General features: G+C 45.2%; 1 protein-coding gene across 8 annotated transcripts in view; it reads right to left on the bottom strand.

Moving 5' to 3' along the window:
* The window catches only part of PARD3 (par-3 family cell polarity regulator), a 2,149,932-nt gene that overhangs the window by 804,805 nt on the left and 1,321,260 nt on the right, over positions 1-23,867 (bottom strand). For all 8 annotated transcript variants that reach the window (XM_069648049.1, XM_069648048.1, XM_069648046.1 and 5 more), the window contains exon 15: positions 16,140-16,290. In XM_069648049.1, the coding sequence (XP_069504150.1) occupies positions 16,140-16,290 (151 nt within the window). The remainder of the gene's footprint in view (positions 1-16,139; positions 16,291-23,867) is intronic.

The raw sequence follows: 23,867 nt of genomic DNA, 5'->3' as shown, positions 1-23,867 counted from the left end.
GCGCTGTGAAAACCTGCCTCATATCTAGGATGAAGTGAAAGGTTTTTTCAGAACTGCCTGACCAAGCTCTGAATCTCGCCTGGAGCTGGAGTCCAGTGAGTAGTGCCTACAGAAGGCCAACTGAGTGGCCCAAGTAGCCGCCTTCCTGACATCCCAAGAAGCAGGTCTTTGAAATGTGAAGGCCATGGCCTTAGCTCAGACCGCATGGGTATGAATCCCCTCAGGAACAGGTTTGCCCATGGCCGTGTACGCCTCTAAAATGGCCTGAACCAGCCAACGCCAAATGGAAGTTTGTGAGCTGTGGAGGAGCCCCCAAAGGTTACGAACAATGCCTCAGACTTCCTGAAGGATTTTGTCTGAGCGAGATAAACCTTGAGCACCCTTCTGAGGTCCAAGGAATGAAGGGCCCTCTCTGCATCTGACTGTGGGTTCCAGAAGAACACTGACATCAAACGGCAGCAGTTGAACCTGATTGCAAAAACAAAGAGGCTAGCCCTCAAGGCCCCCCTCTGTGCTGGGGAGCAGCAAATGCAATGGCAGACCTCTTGTTTCTCAAGTCGAGGGTCTGCAGATTCCCAATCTGATCTCAGGACAACAACCAACAGAGTGAAGTAGCCCACGAGTAAGCTGGTAAGACCACAGGATGATTCTCTTGATTTAGATGAATCGGAGAGACCACCCTGGGTAAGATGTTTGGGCGAGTATGCAAGATGACCTCGTCGTTGGGAAACATGGTAAGGGCTCACACGATGACAATGCCTAGAGCTCGCTAACCCTGTGCGAAGAGCTGAGAACCACCAACAAAACCCTTTTTAGCATCCCCAAGCAGATGTCCACAGAGGCCATCGGCTCGAAAGGTTTGCATTGCAAAGCTGCAATAATCACATAGAGTTCTCAGACCAGATGCAGCGTATGCACTGGAGGGAAAAGCCTAGACAACCCCTTAAGGTGAGCCTTAACCACGGGTTGGCTGCCAAAAAAAAACATGCCCTAGGGGAATTCTTGTAAGTACCAATTGCTGCAGCATGTATCCACCTGAACTCCAGAGCAAGCCAAGTGTGCTGAAAACGCCAGTACGTTATCCAGAGGACAGGTGACAGGATACAGACCTTTGTCCCAAGCCCAATGGTAGAACCTAGTCCATTTGCTTCTATACTGGGACCGAGTCAAGGGCCTCCTGGCCTGCTGAATGATGACCCAGTTGTTGGCAGAACATTTTGCATGCTGAAGTCTCAGCTGATCACGAACCAGGCCGCCAGGGCCAGTTTGGCAGGGTCTGGATTTTCCACTACCCCACCCTGCTGCGTCAGTAAACCCCTGGTGGGGATTGGAAGATGACGGGACCCTGGAATCAACTGGAGCAGATTGATATGTAGGAGTTTTCCCGTCCTGGACTATGCTCCATGAATCACGTAGCCCTCCATAGTAGCCCCCAGGCCCAAAAGAGAGGAGTCCGTCGTCACCACTAGGGTAGACTTGGGTCGGGGGAAAGGGGCTCCCACTGAAACATTGCCATGCATCAGCCATCAGCGAAGATTGGGCAGAAGGAGCAGCGGTATAGGGATCCTGTCCGACTGAGACCCCCATCTCCTGATCCCATTTGGTTGCCAGGTGGAGCTGGAGCCGCCACATCTTGATGCGGGAGTGCTGTATAGTGAGCACGCATGAGGCCATCAGGCCCAGATTGTGCTGGAACCACCATGCCAAGGTGGTCGAGTTGGCCAGAAAGTGACCCACTGCCTTGCGGATAGACAGAAGCCTATCAGGCGTAGGAAACTCCCACTGAACGCTAGTGTTCCAACACACTACTATGAAGACCAGTTCCTGAGATGGGCACCACCCCTTAAGGTGACCCCGACCTCTCCAGCCAGTCATCCAAGTAAGGTGATAGATGACGGCCATCCAAGTGGAGAAGGCCTGCCACTGCATTCATCAACTTTGTGAAGACACAAGGGGCCCGGTTAAGGTCGAAGGGCAGCACCTTGTACTGAAACTGGTCCAACATAATCGTGAACCGCAGAAACTTCTGATGTGGTTGATATATGGTACATGCAGGTATGCATCCTTGAGGTCCAGGGAACACATCCAGTCCCTTGCACACACAGACTCTGCTGTGTGAGCAGGAGTAATCATCTTGAAGCATTTCAGTGGTAAAGAGAGATTTAGAAATGACAGGTCCAGAACTACCCTCAGGTCAGCCGGGTTGTTCTTCGGTACCGCAAAAATCCTGGAATAGTAACCGAAGCCCCTGTCGACAAGAGGAACCGGTTCTATAGCTTGCCTTCTCCAAGAGTGAAAGGACATCCCATAAAAGAACTGGGGACCCGATCTGACAAAGAGGAGGAGAGAGGAGGTATATGAAGAGATAGACTGAAGCCCGTGAAGACTACTGAGAGGATCCATGGGTTGCTGAAAAGACACTTCCAGGTGTCCTGGAACAGAGCCAAATGGATCCCCACAGGTGAGCTGTGTTCTCAGACCTTGACGTCACTGCTTCTTGGCGGTAGGGGCAGAATAGGGCAGGGGGGCTACAAAACCTATGCAATGTCCTCTACTGCTTACATTTAAAGGGGAAACTCAATTTTTGCTGCCAAAGGTTCCTGTACCGTCCCCATGCTGGGGGACGCCCACGAGGATGGAGGAAAGGGGATGGGACGTATGAGTAGGAGCTGGAGCTGGAAGGTCGGCAGAAGAAGCAGAGCACAAGGCTGGCAGTTCACAAGAAGTGCGACCACAGAAGGGACGCCAGAGCACAGGAAGGGCAGATTTCACCTGGTCCTGTGCTCACAAACCCGGTTTGTGGGGCAGTATTGGAAGAGACTGGAAAAAACATGCAGTCTTGTCAGGTGCGCCCAATTATGTGAATGCAGTAAGTCATGCATTCTCCCAAGCCCTGTGTGCAGAAGCAAGCAGAGGGAAGCTGGAGAGTGGACGACTCTCCCTTAATGAGGCCAGATCAGATACACCTCAGCAGCAGAGGGGTGTGGGTTCCAACAGTGCCCGTAGCAGGACAAGAAGCCAAGCCGGGAAGCAGAAGTAGCCTGCAGTCGTAATTGCAGAGTCAGAAAAAGGAAGCTTTGTACTCCTGAACAACAGAAATACCTTGCCGGTAACTGTAGCCAGCTTTATTCGCACTTGTGCATACATCTAAGCGAGTAGAGATTGGTTACTTGTGCTGGTAAATCGCACTCTGCCTGTATCAATTAAAGTACACAGTGTGCCTTGCTAGTCTATTACACAGTACAATAGTCTTGAGAGTCATGACATTTTGTTGTGTTAAATTTATTTCATGACTCTCAAGACTAATGTACTGTGTAAGAGACTAGCAAGGCGCACTGTGTACTTTAATTGATACAGCCAAAGAACAATTTACCAGCACAAGTAATCAATCTGCAGACAATATAAGAGGTTTAGGGTAAAACATCTTTGTACTGGAGACACAGCTTGCCCTGACCAAATGTGACGATCCAAGCGCACTCCCACATGGTTCATTACCTCCCAATCATCTCTTATCTTTCTAAGCGAGTAGAAGTTGTTCGCAGAAGTGGGAAGTCTTTCTAATATGGAAAATGGAACACGTGCTTAGGTTAACAAGTTGAAGTGCCCATGTGTAGTGAAAGCATCTCTTTTCCCCATTATTAAAAATAACTTGTTGGTGAGCGCTCATGTGGCTCTTATTAACAAGGAGAACATTGCTGGTAAACTTAATTGAAGCAGACCCGATTTTCCCGAAATATTACAAGCACCATTTAAAGAGGCTGCGCATGACGCAATGTTTCCCGATACCTTGGAAGCTGAACGCTGACCGAAAGGTGGGAACATGCATCTTTTTGAAGTGGCAGTTCAAGAGTAAAATGAAATCATGCGTGCCTAATTTCATTTCCATTAAAAAGCCCACATCTTGTAACATATCTAACGCTGAAGTAGAAGTCATAGAAGTGGCTCAAGCTGAACCAAGTAGCATTACCCAAGCCCATAGTGTAAAAGTGAATTCTGCTCAATTAAGCACTATAAACCATTATTCTGAAGTCGTTGTTACCCAAGAGTCCTCTAAAAATAAAGTAACAAGGTTATCCAAAGCTGGAAGAGTGGCACAACTACTTTGGGGTAACTATTGAAGCAAAAGTTGTATATAAAGCTGGAGAAGGGAGCTGGGTGCTTGTTAAAAGAAGCTGATTTAAAGTCTGCATGGCTGAGACCATTTGACAAGGGTCAAGTCCTACAAAATTAAAGTGGGAGGACTCATCAACAAACGCAATGGGATGTGACGCTGCTAGAAATTAGCATATCTAGGTACATTTCATTAAATTGGCTTTGCATGAACATCCAAATTGCACAGGATGAATGGCATTTTCCTTTCATAAATGAACTCCCACACAAAACCAAGTGAGGATATTTTCTTCTAATAGTGTTTTTGAAAACGTTAAAAGGTGTGCATGTTTTAAACTCCAAAATCCAATACAAATATTTTCCCTGGAACTTGCAGTACAGAAATGGGATATTTCACCTTTAGTTGTTATTTTTCATCAGGTTATACAGTGCAGTGGTGAAGTACCGGCCTGCAAACCTGACGACTGCAGTTCAATCCTGAGTTTGCCATTAATTCATAAATTCAAAGGCATTCAATGCTTCTCATTTTAGCTGGGGGGACCGAGTCCACCCTCTGAAAAAGTGAGTGGACTGCGTCTACCCGCATGTACGCTCGTCTTGAGCCCTGCTATTTGAGTGGAGAAGAAATAGTCTGGAAGTAAGGGGCAGATTTTGTGGGAGCTGCAAGACAGAAAGAAGTCGACTATGGGGAAAGGGAGCCTGCTCACACAGTTTTATTAGTAAAAGGAAATTGTTGAAGAGAGCAAACCTTAAGCAGAAGCATCTTGACAAACACTGTATAACAGATGCTGCCGATGTTGAAAGCAGAGGAGTTGATGTAAACAGAAGAGGTACTTTTGTATTCAACTTTACCTATTCCTTCCTGGAAGGAAGTCATCCAGGAAACCCCATTGGTGCCATTATTTTCTTTGTGGAACTGGAAAAGAGAATCTTTTCATCAAGCAAAGAAGAGACTTTTACCAGTGGATTTTTATTTGTGTGAAATTCTGTTTCTTTGGAACTTTTTAAGACTTTGTTTAAGGCTTCCTTTTCCTTGGAAGAAACTGACTTTGGGGCATTCCTGGGGGTGCAAGATCTGCCCAGGAACATTAGAAGTCATTCAAGACACTGGTTGTCTAGTAACCTTTTATTTATGTTGTTTTCATGTTGCTTTAAATGTTTATGTTGTTTCGTGTTAGGGTTAGTTTTGTGAATGTTAGGGGTTTTCAACTTAGATCCTAGACTAGGTAGAGATTCCCCTGGTAGAGTAGGTTTAGTAAGGGTTTATTTTATAATTTTGTGTAAAATAAAATGATGAATCCTGAGAAAACTTAACACAGTTGTGAGTCTCACATTACTGACCCATCACAATTTAAATTAGAAATGTGTATATTTCAGAGGCCACATCAACTACAGAGACAGGAGCTTTCACCAGCGGAAGATCACTATGTGCATCTTCAGTGAGGCATGTGTGCACCTGAAGGAATCAATGGAACCGAAGAAGAGAAATAAAAGAGGGTAGGGAGGTAAAAGCAATGGTTAATATAATTTGCCAACACTCCACTGGGAAAATGATAAAAAATTGTATGCCTGTAGGAATTACACCAGTACTGGAAAAAATGGTGCCAGAGGATCGTGCACATCCTTGATCCTGTACTAGTCAAAGAAAAATCAGAATAGTTATTAAGCACCAGCGTGCTTTCGCCATAGGCCTGGGTACTTCCAAATTGTGTTGTGTTGCTCAGACAGCCCAGTGTGATGTTCATAGTATCAGGCTGTGACTCAATTATGTTAGGGTGCTGCTCCAATATTCCACATTTCAGCACTATGGACCAGCATATCTGATTTCAAATAGCCCTGCCAATGTTCACACTTCCCCAATTATTGTCATAATGCTGTGCTAGTTTAAATAATGTTAGGTCGGTTTTGTAATGTAGGAGATAAGCACATATTCATGTGCCATTGTTAATGTTCCATTGTTGCTTCTTATCCACCGAAACACAGATACACTAGCTGTTGCGTAGTGGGGTGTACTTCCACCCAGATGCCACCCCTACGACATGCAAGGTAATGCAATAAACATACACAATTGGAGAAACACACACAAATTATTAGAGTTTGATATCCACCATGCAGAAATTGTTAAGAAGTTAATATCTAGTACTACAGTGCTCCTGGTAATTTGGAAAGTCAAGAATATTTATTGACATTCTTTCAATTGGAAGGAGGATATGGTGCAACAAAATGGGTCAAGAAAAGGGTTCATCTGTTCCATAATGGAAATCAAGTTTTGAAAACAATTTTGATAAATATTTGCACCTATGTTAAATTACTGGCAAGGCTCGTGTTCCTTATTGTCATTATTGCTTGGGTATTAATTAAGCACAGACCTAGCTTTGGAAAGTAATATAGGAAAGGCAGGGATAGTAATAATGGGTACAGCATAAGAGCATAGACCGAGCAATGAATGGGTGTCCATCCTGAGACACAAGCAACAGTTTGCTATTGCGAGGTAAAAGTAGGAGCCATGGGGGAGTTAACAGAAAAGCGGATACAGTACCAGCGGATGGAAGGAGCAGAGGGATAATGCTCACTTCCTGTAGCAATTGATTGAATAGTACATTATTACTGAGATTCAAAAAATGGTAAAGACTTCATTTTTATCAAAATTACTGTTGGATCCTTTCCATGTCATGCAAGAAACTAGCCAATCCTTCTGCAGTCTGCACCTTGCCTCTTCCCTCCCAGGCCCTTTGCACTGCACTGGCCACCCACTTCACTGCAAAAACCCAGGACATTACAAGTACTCCTCCTTCCTCGCTCTCCGCCTCCCTCCTCCCATCTCCTGGCCACCCTTAGCTTCTCATCCTCCCTCATCCTCTCTCTCCCGCTTCTCTCCTATCACTTCGGAGGAGGTCACTAGAGTTGTCCACTCTATGAAGGTTTCCTCCCAACAGGTCTCCACTATGTTCTTCCAGAACTATTTCCAGAACTATTAAGGATAACATAAGCTCCCTTGCCCCTGCACATGCTGATTTCTGTAATAATTCTCTTGCTGCTGGGTATTTCCCCACTTCCTTCAAGCACTCCCTTGTCCACCCCCTCCGGAGAAAGCCTTCTGTCGACCCCTCATGTCTGGCTAACTACTGCCCCATCCCTAGCACTCCCTTTCTTGGGAAACCTCTGGAGAAGATGGTTTTCTCCAACTAACCCAACATACTGAGCTTGCTGGTTGCCTACACAATCATCAGTCTGGATGCCGAGCATTCAGAGGCACGGAAACTGCTCTCCTGAACACCTGTGAGGAACTGCTTGCATCTCTTAACTAACTCATCTGCTGTTCTCATCCTACTCAATCTCTCCTCTGCTTTCGATACTGTCAACCACTCTATTCTCATAAAGCGACACCATGATACCCTCAGTGTCTCGGAGCAGGCACTAGACTGGCTGACCTCCTTCCTCACTAACCATCCCTCCCTGGGTTCTTTCTTTCTTCCCCAACTATCTCCACTTGTGGTGTTCCCCAGAGCTCTATCCTCTCGCCCCGGATCTTCAACATCTATCTCGCCCCTCTTGCTCACCTTATCTCCACTTTCTCCCAGCAATTCCAATGTTATGCAGATGACTCCCAACTCTTTTTCAAACCTCTCCCCACTTCTTCTAACATTCCTGACCGCTTGTCTGCAATCCAGTCTCTTTCCTCCCTCACATCCGGGACCTTGCCAAGAAGGCCAATTTCGAACTACACCTCCTCAGAGGTACTCTCCCTTTCCTCACATTTCCCCAGAAACTCAATGTCTCTAGAGCTCTGGTGGTACTCCTTAATCTACTCACTTCCTCTCTCTGGCCCCTCCAGATAATCCAGAATACAGCTGCAAGACTTATCCTTGGCCTCAAGCCCAGGGACTACATCTCTTCAGCCCTAAAGTCTCTCTACTGGCTCCCGGTTACTACAAGGATCAAATTTAAATCACTCTGCATCATCCATAAGGTTGTCTAGGGCCTGGGACCACGCTATCAATAACTTTCTCTCACCAAATACTCTACCTCCAGATCTCTCTGATCTTCCAGCTCCAACTCTCTGCTTGTCAAGCGCTTCTCTAAGCAGTGAGCGGGTGGCCAACCTCTTTCCTTGGCTGGCTCCCTCCTCCGGAACAGCCTCCCCCTTCCTCTCCATCTTGAGCCAGATCTCCTCAGATTCGGCAAGCTCCTCAAGACATTCCTCTTCTCCTCCTCCTTCCCCTTATCCCTCCTGTGCTAACACCCAGTCGCAGAGATTGGTGGCCTGAGTTTTTATGCATCCTTCTGGTCCCCAACCTTCTGTCCAATTGTTTGCAACCTCTGCCCTCCTCCTGCACTTGCCTTTGGGCACGCACTGGCCTGTGTTGTCTCACAGGCCCAGACTTACTGTACTTGCAGGTGACCACTCTCCTACTTACTGGTCACTGTCTGGCACTTATCAGTTGCCCTGCAACTGGCTCTCTGGCACTTCCCCCCTCTATGGAGCCTCTAGTACTTACCCACCTCCCCTGTTCCCTTCTCTCTCTCTCTCTCTCTCTCTGCACTTGACGTTCCAAATGTTCACAAGGCTTAGTAGGACCACCTCTGCCTTTTGCTCATCATTGTTATTTTATTCCATTGTCTTGTTTTGTTCCCATGTTCCCTCCCGTTTGCCCTGTGGGTGCTTTGAAACACAATTTCTTGATGTATAAGCGCCATACAAATGCATGTGCACCAGGACCCCCAACCGGCCCATAGAGCTGGGGTTTGCCCAATAGCACTTTCAGAGATAGCAGCACCCGTGAGATGGATGGGGGTGCAGATTAATACTCAAACACCAAATCAATAAGGACAACTCAACGGTTTGGCAAAGGGAGTCCGTTTAATGACAAGTACAAAAAACAGGGAGTCTCATAAATATCAGCGGATGTGTGATCTTCTCTCTCGCTTCACAACTCCAACGAACTTCATAAAAAAACATAACATTTACAGTGAAAACTCATCATTCACGTCTAACGCTTAAAAGTTGGCATGTAATTCTATTGGTTCTATAAAGGTAACTTTAATATAGGTACTATATCTGTATATGGTAACGCGTAAGGGGATTGGGTAAACACTGTCAGGTGGGGCATCTAAGCCCTTCCTTCAAAATGGCTACTGTAGACATCACTAAAAGTATGACATCTCATTGGTTCTACCAACTATAGGACCCCAGATTACTAGGTCCATTATGAGTGGGTTGGAACCAACCCCACTCATACTTTTCCACTTTGCTTAGCAGCATGCAGAATGGTCCGCCAGGTGCAGGGTGCCCACCAGCTCCCCGGCCTTCCTCCAATTATTGTTACAATCAATCATCACTTTAGTGGCCATGTGTCAATTATTTCACTGTGGCTGGCCTCGAGACTGCATCACCTGTCTGGAAAAGTTCTGATATCTTCGCCTGGCCCACTGCCATGCGTAGGTGTGAAAGTCTCACTTCTTCTTGCTCGGCTGGTCACGTGGTTCAGACACCGTAAATTTGCCTCTTCTTCATGTAATTTGTGTATTTGATTTTCACTTTACCCACCACCTGCCTTTGGCTTCTTATCTCGACCTTTCAGAGCAGGATATTCTGTTCTTTGCTTCATTAATTGTAGCTACTGTTTATCCATTTTAGCTGATACGACCTTGGTTTTTCTGGCACAATTTGCCTCTGCTGAGTTTCATTTCTGCCTTTTATTGTTGATTTGTTAAATCTGAAGCTCTCCTCCTGTGGCCTTTAGTAACCTTTGGGTTGATTCTGCTTCTTATGCATAGTGAAAGTATACTTATATAGCAGGCTTATTTTAAGGTAGATATGTATAGGTGCCGCTTTCTACTAAGCATAGCAAGCCGTACGATTTCCTTAGCTTTCTTGCGGTTCCAAGCATATGTACATGCGTAAACTGGTTGAACATCTTCGTCATGCTTACAGCTTAAGCTTCTTACATTTGACATTGTCCTTTCACTTTAGGTTCATGATGCCCCTTGTCCATAGTGTTTTTATCTCTTTACGTCATTCTCTGGTTGTCATCTCTTCTATATGTGAGTCAGTCCGGGTTCTTGTGTCGTTACCATTCGTCTTCCATTAAGACCTTTTTGGCTTCTTCAGGGATTGTACTCAGACGATCTTCATTTCGTTTCATTTGTTGAAATGGTTTTTCTCAATGGGTACCATACTGTCCATGGTTCCTTAGGTATAGGTACTTCAATAGATGCTGCTCTTCTAATAGGTACTGCACAGAGCCCCGCTGCGGCTCTCTGTTGGTTTATTTGCTCATCATACGTCACATATTTTGGCGTGAACGTTCCTGGTACTTCGAAATGGATGGTTGGAGTGCGGGCTGTACTTGGGACCTCCTCTACATGCACAATAAATAAATAAATAAATGCATTTAAATCAATTAAAAAGCCAACAGCTCTCCGAATGCACATGCCAGATAATAAGACCAGACAGGACTTAAGACTTTAAATAAAAGGTTTAGGGTGTATGGCCAAGAGGAAGCCATGAAAATGTGAGCTCACAAGAAACCTCTGGATTATAGGGCACCGATGGCCCTCTAAACGACACCTGGAGGCTGATGCTTGTGGAGTGTGGACCCCTATATCCAGAGAGACAGTGGTCATGAAGCCAAGCTCACCATCCTGCTGCTTCAATGAAAAATGCTTTGATTAATCTCCAAAGCACAGCTTTTCAAGATAGTACCAGCAAAGAAAGTTTGGATACCTGGAGCAGGGGGACGTAAAGAGGAGCCGCGCCTCAAGTAAAGGAGAGGGATCCCACAAAGGCTGCCTTAATTGAAGTACACCGTTTGGCAACCCCGTACATGAGAATAGGATGGAGTGGAACAAAACTCAAAAAGGAGATAAATGGAGGGATCAGTGCCAGGCAAGTGCTACATCTTTTGGGCTTTGCCCAGCTTGCTTGGCTTTAGATTGGTGGTTCTACGTATAGTGGTCATTCTACGGTCTTGATGTTTCAAGGTCAGTAGTCGTCAACGAAGAAAATCCATGAGAAGCTTCACCAAAGTCGACACCTGTTTCCAAATCACTTGCCAGAAATGAAGGCAGCACTTGGCTTTCTGTGTTGGAGAGCCGACTTTGGAATTAGGGGAGGCTTGGTCTTAGGCATTGGAGGCTCCCCACTGAGACACTTTTCTTGCCATAACCCAAAGATCCTGATCCTCTGGTACCTCAACCTACTCTTAATGTCCCTCATTGCCATGATGTGTGCTCATACCTGTGGGCCTGTATCCTAGTCTTACCCTCTCCACTCTAATTCCAGGAAAGTCCTGTTTGGCCACCTAAATGTCATGATGCTTCCTCGTTTCTCCTCCTGCCTCTCTCGAACACTGTATGTTTGCCGTTCTGTGCTCTTTTCTTCTCCTTCCAAGGCTTTTACTCCTCAGATTCCATGCAGGTCTCCTTCTTCACTCCTCTTCTACCCTTCCTTGTCAGTTTCGTTTCATCACCTGCTCCTCTGCTTCCTTCTCTGATCTTCTCTTCCCTACCTCCGTCTACACTCCCTTTCTCTGCCACCTCTTCCATCACCACCACCTCTTTTCTTTTTTTAACTCCTCCCCCTTTATGCTTATTGCTTCGCCACCTTTCCTCCTCATCACCACCTGATCCTCTGTTCTTATTCTTTCCACCAACTGCTTTGCTCTTCTGGTCACCGCCGCCTCCTTGGTCATTCTCTTTCCACCACTTCCTCTGCTCATCTTATCTTAACCACCTGCTTCTCTGTTCTCATTCCCACCAGCCCCTTCACTCCTCCTTGTTACTTCCTCTTCCCTACCTCTTACTCCCTCAACTTCCTCCTCCTTTCCCCCCCAAACTCTGTCGCCAGCCGCTCCTTTCTCTAGCGACCTCGAATCCCACACTGTCTCCTTCCCCAATCATATAGTCTATGTGATGCCATGGCCTCTCTTTATATGCCTATTTCGCTCACTGAGGATCAGGCTCCCAAAGAGAGTGTACTCGTGCAAGATTGGATTGTGTTTCATCGTTTCCCAAAATAAGGTGTTAACGTGGGCCTCACATGGTCTCCAAATAATGCACATACAAGACCAATTCATCTTGATTACATGTAATCAATTGAGAGAGCCAGTTGGGCAAGAGTATCCAGCGTGGCTCCGGCTGCAATCCCGCCACAGGTGGCACCCCCTTTCACCATGCCACCAATTGGTGTTCCTGCTCATGTTGTACTATGGTGTTCAATATCAAAATGTGTTTTTGGACCACTGGTTGTCCGACAGGGCCCTTGAATATATTTTCCTAGCACCATACCGATCAAAGTCCTGTACATTGCTACATGGAAGGTCAGATGTTAGCCTAGTGTGAAGGCAATTAGCTGCTACCACCTGAACTAGGTTTTATGGGGGGTGACTGGGGGATCCTCCCCAAACCACCCTTAGGCCCTTTGTCGCTGGGTCGGTGGTGGTGTCCAGCCCTGATGGTCAACCGTCACACACTCCGAGGGTCTTGTAGGGACAAACTCACACAGTGGAGAAGCGATTTGCACTTGGTGTGGTTTATCAAGATGCGAACCAGTCAAGGTTAATTGTGACTAGCCAAGCATGATTGATTGATTGACTGACAAGTTTCCTGAGATGCACAAACTTGGCTTTGCTTGGTTTGAGCTTTAGATAGGAGCTTATCATCAGGAGTGAATGAATGTTATGAATGTTAGACAGCGTTTCAGCCATGAGATACATTTACTGCCCTGGCCTTTAGGTATAGTTGTGTGTCATCTGCATACTAATGCAGCGAGGTGTTGGGTCATTAAGGAGAGTTTCTGGGTCTCTGCCTAGCAACTGAAAATGACTGGTGATAAGGTGGAACCTTGTGGGACCCAGATGACTGGATGGCTCATCATCTTGAACCTTCCATTAGGACAAGCTGGTGCCTGTCCATTGGTTATTGGCCAAACCAGTGAATCCCATTCTTGTGGTGGTGAATGTGAAAAGATTTGATAAACTGTATTGAATGCCTTAGAGAGGATGACCAGAACTAAGAGGCTTGGGTCCAATTAGTGATGTGCAGGACATGTTCAATGACTTGTATGGTTGCTGTCTAGACACTACATTTGGGCATGAACCTAGAAAGATAGTCTGGCAATATACTATTGCCCTCCGTTTTCATGTAAATATTGGGCAATGGTTTTTCAATTACATTTTTCAGGAAGGGAAGGTTTGTAATCGGGCAGTAGTTTGACATGATGTCTGTGTTTTGACTTGCTTTTCTCAGAAGTTAGCAAATTAAGGGATGAGGAAATACCCCATGTTGGAGGGATGAATTGAAGAGGGGGGTGGAGGGTATGAGCGCTTAACCCTTAAATAATATGATTATTTTCAGGGGAGGATGTCCTGCTCTCATATGGCGAGTCAGAGATGTAAGGATGTTAAACATTTTGCTAGCTAAAATGGGCTTGAAGTTTGACCATTTACGTACAGCCTATGATGGGACAAGTGGGGAGGCTGGGTTACATATGTCGAGTTCATGATTTTAAGATTTTATCATTAAAGAAGTTATTTAAGGTGTCCGATTTTTATGCTGATTGTGGAATGGGTGGATCAGAGATGATTACAGCAGTGTTTTTGCTTGAAACAGGGTTCTGCTTTAGTTGACTACCTCTGTTATTATTGACTTATAGTATGGACCCTTGGCTGTTGTCAATTTTGGGGGCGCCTGATGTTGCACCGGCATTTGAGAATATCAAGTTAGTATTGACATGTGTTTTTGCATCAGATCATTTATGTCCTGTAAACAGCCTACCTGTTATCTGAGAGCACCTGGCAGCACCAGAAGGTGGGTGGTTTTGTCATAAAACACTACGTTTTTCCCTCCATTGGACAAGGAGGTTAGCAGGACTACCCATTCTGCTCGTCCTTTTTGCATAGACTTGCATAATAGCCTGACAGCAAGGAGAGATTCGACGCTGCTACTGAGAAATCCACTTTTATCAGGGAGTGTATGCTTTTCTCCCAGGCTTCTGTGGGGGAAGTCCTTGAAAGAGGGGAGTAATGCATTTGGGAGGTTCTTGCCGTTAGTTGTTGGGCATCAAGCAGGTGAGATGAATGAGCTAGGGTGAGGCAAAAATTCAAAATCTATGGGTACGCAACATGGAACATCTGGGCATGAGGTTAGGACCAGGTCAGACATTTTGCCCCTTAGTTGGGTGGCACCAGTCACGTGACATTTTAGGTCTGTCAAAGGCTGAGTGTCCCAGTCTGTTGGCATTTGTGGCTGCAGAGTCTGGGAAGTTACAGTTGCAGAAAAAGATCTTATTGGTATTACGGACAGATGCTGATATTAAAATATCATAAATGCCCCCCAAAAAGCCAGATGCAAAGCCTGGGGGATAATAGATGAGGTGAAATGTTGTGTTCAGTGCATGGGTAAGAGGGTAGTTGCAGTTGATTATCTCCTTGCAAGGGAATGTGGCTGCTTTCATCATGGTGCACAACCATGCCATCTTTTGTGGAAGGCCACCACCCAGACTTCCACAAGCTGATGGCATGATGATGTCAAGTACCCGTGAAAATGTGTGGGGGCGGGGAGGTGGCGACCAGGTAGCGAATGAAACTGGCCTTGAGGTTATGGACGGTGATCAGGTCTGCGATAATGTTGGCATGCGGAACAGCAGCGTGGGCACTGATGAGCCGCAGGTTGCAAATGTGGGGAATTTCTGTCAACAGGGGAATCTCTAAGGGGTTGAGCACAAAAGAGGCACAATGATCTGAGTGGCCATAGCATGCACTGCCACTGGCAAGTGTGGCAATGGTATGGACCGTGGCGCTAGTCCCTGCGGCCGTGAACAGGCTCAAACCTTGTCTGTTCGGCCACAAGCTGTGGACGCCTGAGCAAAGGACTGCATGAAAGTCTGGAAACCGGTGGCAGTGGGATTTTGCAGTGGGGGGTTGGGGGTAGCAGACACCACACACTAGCCCTGGAAATATCCGAGGGCTAGAAGCGGAAGAATAGGATTGACATGTCTTATAAACATCACTTTGCACTTACTAAGCGTCCACATTGACTCGACTAGCACACATATTCTTGATTGACCTTAACATACAAGGAACCAAAGAATCAAAGGAAATGTCATGTTTTTAAAAAGCAGCATTGCTTATGTAAAGCAGGACAGATATTTGGGGCAATCCATTTAATAAGAGCATTGCAGCTCAATTGTGTGCCGATTTTAAATTCCGATCATGGCTAGGTGTTGGAAAGGCAGTGGCTGTGCGCCGATGGTCGCCCACAGCTCTTTGTCTCGGGAAAATGTTATGAATAAAGATGCCTTTAATGTCAGCAGCTTTTTTTTTTTAATCAAATGCTTCCTTGTGCTTTAAAATGTGCTAATCCCTTACAAACTAATCCGGCGATGAGCTGCTCGGGAAAAGCAACCACTCCGGTGGCAAGGCAAGTCTTTATTAACTGGGAATGCTCGCGAAAGGCTGAATTGCTGCCGAACAAGTGCTAATAACCTCATTGCCGACTGGAGACTAGGGAAGCAGCGTGGGGCTGAACACAAACAAAGGACGCAGAAAACCAGCCAACTCAAGCAAGCGGCTCAGATGACCTTCAAGAATAGAATGCGTCAACTTGACGCACGCGCCCTTCGTTTACCGCTCATTTCTCTTGCAGCAGGATTAGTCCAAGGACAACGCTTAATGGTACTATTAAAAACAACGTGTGCCCACTCTAAAATGCATGGGTAGAAAGGGACATTTCCCATAATCTGCTAAAATCTCCGCCGACGGGCCCTGAATCCCCAGCGGGAGTCCTCTGTATTTCTCTGGCCATATATAGTATGGGGCGCTCTGAGCACATCTGCTAAAAGCGCTGACGTCGGCGTTACTAATCGGCGGTGTGCAGTGTGAAATATTTGAATTCTGAAAGGCTCGTTAGGAGTGGTTGTCCGCAACTTTGGCATTACTCGTCTGCTACATACATAATTCATTAACCACCCTTCAGTGAACCGTGGACGAGACAACAAGACATGATTAGCAGAGGCAATCCTGACTCACCCATTATCCTGGCCAGTGCTCCGGTCCTTGTGGGCGACTCGCCGGGGCTTTCGATCCCCGTGTAGAGCGAGTGCGAAATTCTACGCTCCCGGTCGTCCAGCGCAGTCTCGTTGGGCAGCTCGGGCCCAGGGGGGCTGCCAGGTGACTCCAACTGTGGACAAATGAACATCAGCATTGTAGGTCTTTTTAACAGCTTAGAGGGGGTTTATAACAACAGAGCCTCAGGACAGAGCCCCACTAGGAGCCAAACAAGCAGAACCTTTTACTCCATCTCAAAATAATTATTAATGACAACTCTGCTTAATAGCCAACCCCCCAAGTCACTCAGCTCCATACCTCCCAGGGAGACTTCCCAAACTGGAGCTCTTTCAACAGGAAACCTAAAGGCAAATACTCACATTTTAACACCTACCATCGTAACTTAAGACTGTATCACTAACAGCATATAATTGCAAAAGGGGCAGCCATCTTAGATACTAGCGGGGCTGCTATCAAGTATGACTCCTTGTGACAAAGTATCGTAAATCGGGCGGACAAGTTCATAACTCTCATTCAACACAATAGACCATGCACACCAATATCGCTGGCTATAGACAGTTAAAAATAGCAGAACTCCCAATCTAAGAACTCGTTTGTGTTATGTTCCGCATGGAAATACTGCAATAATAAATATTATCCAATTTAATGGTCATCAATTTCGTCGAACTTGGAACGATTAAGGACTCATGAGGCGTGCTAGAAGTCACACCAGTATCCTGTATTCTCTACACAGATTTCTGGGGTTAAATTAAGTCACTCAGCTAGCTCACTGGTTGACACGTAAATCCGTTCCATATGAAGATACTGGTCATAAGAGGACAATGTAGGGAATTTACTAAAAAGGCATAAAAGAAAAAGTAAAACAAAAGAGGTGATGGCTGGAAGGTTTAGAATTCATCTTAACGTCTGGCATTGCTCTGGGCAGATCTCCAGGCCGTCGTTCTTCACCTGTCAAGCCATTATAAAAGGTGATAGACATATGCAAATCATGCTCGGTCCCACCCCTAAAGCAGCCATCCAGCCCAAACTGCTTGGTCTGATCCCTTCTGCATAAGGATACAAGCATCTCTAAACATGTTTCAGCCTCCTGGAGCCGCATCAGTGAAGAGTAGCTGGAGTCTGTAGGGCTCAGCAGGCACAGACCCACGTCTAGGCATACCCGTCCCACTCGGGGCGATCAAAACAAAAGAGACGATGGCTTTTTGTTTTGTAAAAGAAAAAGTGCACAGGGGAATTATCTTTTGGGTATTAGGACATTACACAAAAAAACATAAGTATTCTTTCTATTCTGCAGTTGATTGATTCATTTTGATAAGATGTCTTTGAGCAGCAGTAATACATAAGGGGGCATGCCTTGTCTTTCAGCATTGCCGATCATACCAGGAAGTCCCACAGTGATGGACAAGAGCAGGGACTCAAGAAGAGCTTGAATCCCATCTTGATCAGAAATCCAGTTCGATTGTTGCATGGTTGAGAGCTGCCAGACCTAGGGCTAGGTATGCAATAGTGTTGCCCTATAAAACAAGGGTCATTTCGTATGTAGCAAAAACGCTATGTTTGTATGCAATGGTTGCACGCCCCATAATGCTTTGCTCTGTGGTTCTGAACTGGAGGGGAACTTGCAGTGATGTCCAGTAGGTGGCGTTGTTGCCTGTGGGGGTCTATTGGGCTGCACTCCCATAATGCTTTGCTCCGTGGTTCTGAACTGGAGTGGAACTTGCAGTAATTTCCAGTAGGTGGCGCTGTGACATGTGGGGGCTAGTTAAATGAAATGGACTATTCTACTCTCATATGTAGAAGAGTTTTTTTTGTGCATTTGTTTTTATACACACCATTATTTTAATGTTATTTGCATAGAAGAGAAGCATAGAACAGAAAGTATCAGACCAGCGTGAACGCCTGAGTGTGGGGCAGGAGCCATTTCTTCATCTCACGCTTGGCTGAAGTCAGTAAGGCAGAACAGGAAGTTATGGGTGTTTCGGGGTTTATGTCACGGGATGGGAGGAAGGGGTGCGTGGATTGGAGGGATGGGAGTGATCAGTAAGAAAATGCTCTTGAACTTGATTGGTTACTAAAAATAAAAAACGATTACAGGTGTTCAGAGGGGCAGGAGATGGTGTGGGTGAGAAAGGGTGGTTCGGGGTAAGAGATGCTGGTCAACATTAGCTATTAACTATGGAGAGAACTAATGTTGGTGAAAGGTCTACTTGTCAATCCGTAGGCATCGAGCTGAAGGGGATTCCACGTTTTAAATTCAAATGCGGCACTGTCTGCTGTGATGACATGTCCACCTGATCAAAAATCAACAGGCACACATCCATGCGAAGGACATATAGGCTTGACAAATATGGCAGTCAATAAAGCTTCTAAGCAAACAGCAACATCATTTCACCAAAATGCTGGGGGTAGCGGAAGTGACACCAGCCGACCCTTGACCTCTGATACATCACAAGAAGTGATATCATCTGACCCACCCCAAAGTGACATCACGGGAAGTGATGGAACACGATCTGTCACCCCTTGACAAAACAAAGTGCCATCACATATAATTGTTTCTAAGTACACTATGTAAAATGTGGTTACGGTATCACTGTAAAGTGATATACATTGAATTCAAGAATGGATCACCATATGTATCGTTAATATCAGTGCGTATAGGCACATATTACCAAATTACTGTAAATGCAAGCAGACGCCAAAGGATAATGATGTGTTATTATATATCAATTACGCTTAAGCGCTTCATATAGAACAAATATACATACAATATTACCCAACCTGTGTTGGTACTCATTTATCAACCTCAGAAGGATGAAAGGCTGAGTTGGCCTTGCAGGGATTCGAGCCTGCAACCTGCAGATAACACACACATTGCAGCAGCCAGAGCTCAACGCACTGAGCTATCCTACCAGCCATAGCTACCAGAAAACCAGCAACTCCAGAAACAAAGAGTCACATGCTGCTGGCCACAGCCAAGGAGCCTCAATGAAAAAAAAAGTGTTTTCTTTTTTTTTTCTTTTTAGGGGTAACAATGGAGACCACAGGGGTAGCAAGGGAGACTTCAGGGGTCGCAGTTGCAACCTCTGGTGACACCTAAATGACATCCCTGTAAGCACACATTATAAAGGCAGGTCAAATATATTACATTTAATCAATCTGAAACTCTATACAAAATCTCATCTAAGCTATGCATCATTTAAAGCAGTGCCCCATTATGGGCCTGGCTCCGCAGGATTCCCGCATGGCAAATAAATGCACGCCATTGCAAGTCTGAAGGAAATCTGCTTGGAAGGTTGCAGAGGCATGCTTAACTGCCGACTGCGCAACAGGGCCTTCAGCGTCAACCCAATGGACTCAAATTTTATGACATTTAGGTGCTGGCCTGCCGCCAGAACCGGAGGGGGTCGGCACCAAAAAAAAAAACCTTCTGCATTCCAAACGGATGAGTCTGCCACTATGTGGGGGGGGTCAGAGAGAAAACGCATGAATATTCATTCAGTCCTCATATGCTTAACATAAATGAGGTTTTTAATGAAGCTCCGAGCTGCAGACCTACGTGTCCTAATTTGATGCACTCGGGAGATAGATCACATTTAATTGCCATCAAAATTACAAGCAGGAAGCACACGCATCTTCATGGGGGGGGGGGGGGGGGAGTACCAAGAAAAAGATCTCTAGAACGTTGGAAAATGAATGATTTTCAGTACATTTAGTTTATATTTTTTATGAGCCGCCATTTTAATGGAAAGTCCATGAATCAATATCGTGGCCAATACTATCGAGAAATCCACAGTCCCATAGAATGTGAGCAAATGTAGTCATTTCCAGGTGTTTCATTATTTCGGTCTGGTTTGGCTAAGAAACATGACGTCAAGAATGTTGCGTGCAATCCCATTTGTGATCCATAAAGCCGTATTGCAGACAGGGGTGATGAGAGGGTGCGTTCTCGGCCACTTTTCACCAGGTTATAAAAACTACCAATAAGACATGGAGGCCCTCTGCTGAGAGCGTGCAGATACCACACCGAGAGGAGGCAACAGGCAGAGGGGTTTCTCAGGCCGCCCTTCACCTGGGCCCTAGGGGCAAGACAGCTCACACTTAGCGCCAGGTGAGAAGGTGGTGTGTCCAAAGAAAAGGATTCATAAGCTTGGGGTGGTGCCATGCGGTGCCCTGATCTAACCTGGTCTGCGTGGCAGTTTGCATCAGGACATACGCGTACAAGTCCTAGCTGCGCAACTAGATGGAAAACATCTTCCTCTGTTGCCATAATTGCTCACTATTGCCATCCAGACCATTTTCCCAAATCACACTCGTTTCATATGATATTAGGCTAGACGAGGAATACTTAGACAACAAACACCACGAAAAAATCCAAATAAGGCCCAGCCATACACATCGTTGGTGACATTCTCACAACTATTACCTTAAGTGGCAGGGTGTCATGGCATATTGCATCCATTTTCACGTGCAAGCTATTTGCTTGGTTATGTGCACAGTGTGTAAATATTTGAGGGTTCACTTCTAACCTGGCTGAATCACCTTATGTTCTCTCATTGCAAAGGAGCCATGAGACTAAGGACACATTGGATTGTTTCTTCCATGGAGGCCAGCGAGTCTCAGCCTTCTCTAAACGAGCCCCGGGGCCTGGCTAGGTAATGTGAAGGCTGCTGCTCCTAGCCTGTGTGGCTGCATTGGGTTTTCTGACCACATGATCGGTGGACTTTAATAGAATTTTGTAATATGCACATACGTTGTATTTATTTGTATTGTTAAATATGTTGTATTGCTCTTATTGACGAAATATTATCATGCTGCATTGTGAGTTCAACGTTTATGACATGTATATCGAAATAAAGTTTGCAGCGAGAACTGCATAATTACCTTTATTTTGTTACCCAGTGATATACGCTTAGGGCAAAAGTGAATCACTTGTGCCAATTAATTGTGCTTCCTTTCTAACCCAACTGACTTTTTGAACAACTATTTCATGTCCAAAATGAAGTCCTTCTTTGAAAAGACGTCCCAATAGCTTTTGTGGGTCTCTTCCTCCTGGCTCTTCTCAAGCGTCCATCCTCATGTCATTTGTACTGTGCGCTGGTTCTCATCCTTGGACTTTTTGGCAAGGTTCAGTTCTGCTAACAGGAAACTTGAGAACTCGGGCAATGTGAACACTCTTTCTATAGCTTAAATATTCTGCAAATAATCAGACCGGTATCTGGTCATTGCATTGACTGCCAAACCGTTGAATGCCATACCATTGAAAAAAATGCATCGATAAAAAGGATCAAATGCAGTTTTTTAAATGGTAAAGGGTTTAGTTTAATTTGAATGGGTTTTAAAGGTTGAAAAAGGAGGGATGGGAGGAACACCCCATTGAAAAAAAATGCATTCGATGCTTTTCTTTCGATACATTTTTTTCAATGGTATGGCATTCAACGGTTTGGCAGTCGATGCAATAACTAGGAACCATCCGACCTACAAGTTAACCTACACAAGTTGGCCAATTTCAACATCACGTGACAAAACAGAGATCATCATCCTGGGCACCGCATCTCGCATTATCAAACTCAGCCCTGACTACTCATCGTTCATCATCAATGGGAACATTATCAACGTTGCCAGAGAAGTAAAAACTTTAGGCTTTTACTTGGACTCAACCTTATCATTCACCAAACAGGTACACTCCTTGGCCTCTTCTACAGCATACCCATGCAAATTAATACGAGCTGGGAAACAATTCCTATCAGATGACAGTTGCCTGATCTTATCTAGAGCCCCCTTATCAAAACTTGATTATTGTAATTCCCTATACATAGGGGCGAATAATCAAATTATCAATAGAATACAGGTGCTCCAAAATAATGCGCTTAGACCAGCTCTAAGCTTTCCCATAAGAGAACACATATCCGAAATAAGAAGGAAACATAAATGGTTATCCACCCAAGAAAAAATAAATCTTAAAACTGCTTCCCTTATCCACAAATGCTTAAATAAAAAAGCCCCTCCCTACTTAACAGAACGAGTTGTCAGAAAAACCTCAATCAGAACCCTAAGAACAGTTAACTCCAACTGTCTTCAAGTGCCACGCTTCAAATTATCTACCATTGGAGGTTCCAGCTTCCCAGCTAGGTCAGCACAACTGTGGAACTCCCTACCACATACACTAAGATCAGACCAAACCTTCAGGCAGAATCTAATCACATGGCTCATAGAGAAAGACAAGTAGCATGTCCTTCCTACATATCCTCCCATTGCATTATTATTTGCTTTGCTTACATGTATTTCTGTATCCTCTAATGTACTCTAGATAAAAGCTATGATAGTTATCTAGTATATTTATGCTTGCTAGCTATGATTTGATGTCGACATGTGTATGTCCACCATATCTGCTTTGATCCTCAACCTTGTAACTTTGAGGATAACAGTTTAATCATGCTCCGTAACCTTTGTAACTAAGCTGTACGCATACCTCGGGTCCGGCGCACATAATAAACAAACATAAAGCTGTTTAATTTGAGCAGAGAGCATCCAATCGTCCTCATTGAAGTGGTACCCACCAAAACAGAAGGATGGCTGATAAAAATAAATAGAACAAAGCCTGCCAGGAGCTGAAAAGGGAGAGAACCACAGAAAACAGGCGAAACTATTCCAAACGCAGGGAATATCAGACAAGCAGGCAGGCAAAGGCTGGAGCTGCAGAACAGGAGAGAAGTAGAACCAATCACATTTTCAATGTCAATCCAAGGGCACTAAAATGCAGACATAAAGTAGCCATAACTGGCTATGGGAGAAAGCAATTGCAAAGTATCGGACGCTCCTGGTATGCTCACAGACTAAAGACCAGCCAAAGTATCTGAACCAACAAACCCAGTATTGTGCATCGGAAGAATGTATAGGTAGATGTGACTAAGTAGCCACTTATCTTTGAAAGCCCATTCTCGAAAAGCAGAGTTTTACAATTTCCAAGCCCTCATCTAAGGGCTTCTAGTGGAGATAGTCAGCAATGCTTCCTTTCTGTAAGGAATCAGAGGCTGCTGGATCGAGAGCAAGCACCAGTCCTCAGGATAGAGACACGGGTGTCAGGAGAGTAAATTAATACATTATAAGGCCTGGATGCAACTGGAAATGCAATCATCAACTGGTCCTGCTGAATGGTAAACCTGATTTAGGGGATTACGGGAAAGTTATAGTCCAGTCAATTAAGGGGACCCTTGATACTGAAGATTTGCTCTGTGTCCTGGACAATCCTAGGACATAATGGATGAGTCAATTGTTTATGAAAGTGCAAATCTGAATCCCCCCCCTGCCTTCCAAAATCAACACCAGATATAATAAAGCACTGTGCAAACAATTATGGAGCTAATACAAGACATGCAGACACTGAATGCATAACAATGAAAGAGAATGAATAAGGGCATGTGTAAATGTGCTGAAAATCATGAGCAAGTTAACACTGCTGCAGGACTGCCATTGGAACCATACACCGGAGAGACTCCATCTTGAAAGGTTGCTGCTTTATGAATCTGCTGAACGGTGTGAGATCCACAACAGGTTGGTAGTCGCCATTCCACTTATAAAGCAGAAAGAAGAAGGATAACACTCCCATCCTTCCTCACTGTTGGAACATTATAGGCGGAAGCTGTATACCTTCCAGCAGTGAAGTGCAGTGTAATGAATTCATCACCATGG

Source organism: Ambystoma mexicanum, chromosome 2q (assembly GCF_040938575.1).
Source record: "Ambystoma mexicanum isolate Mex_15411 chromosome 2q, UKY_AmexF1_1, whole genome shotgun sequence".
Taxonomy (NCBI): Eukaryota; Metazoa; Chordata; class Amphibia; order Caudata; family Ambystomatidae; genus Ambystoma; species Ambystoma mexicanum.
The sequence above is the reverse complement of the archived record's forward strand: the minus strand, read 5'-3'. Positions and strand labels throughout refer to the sequence as shown.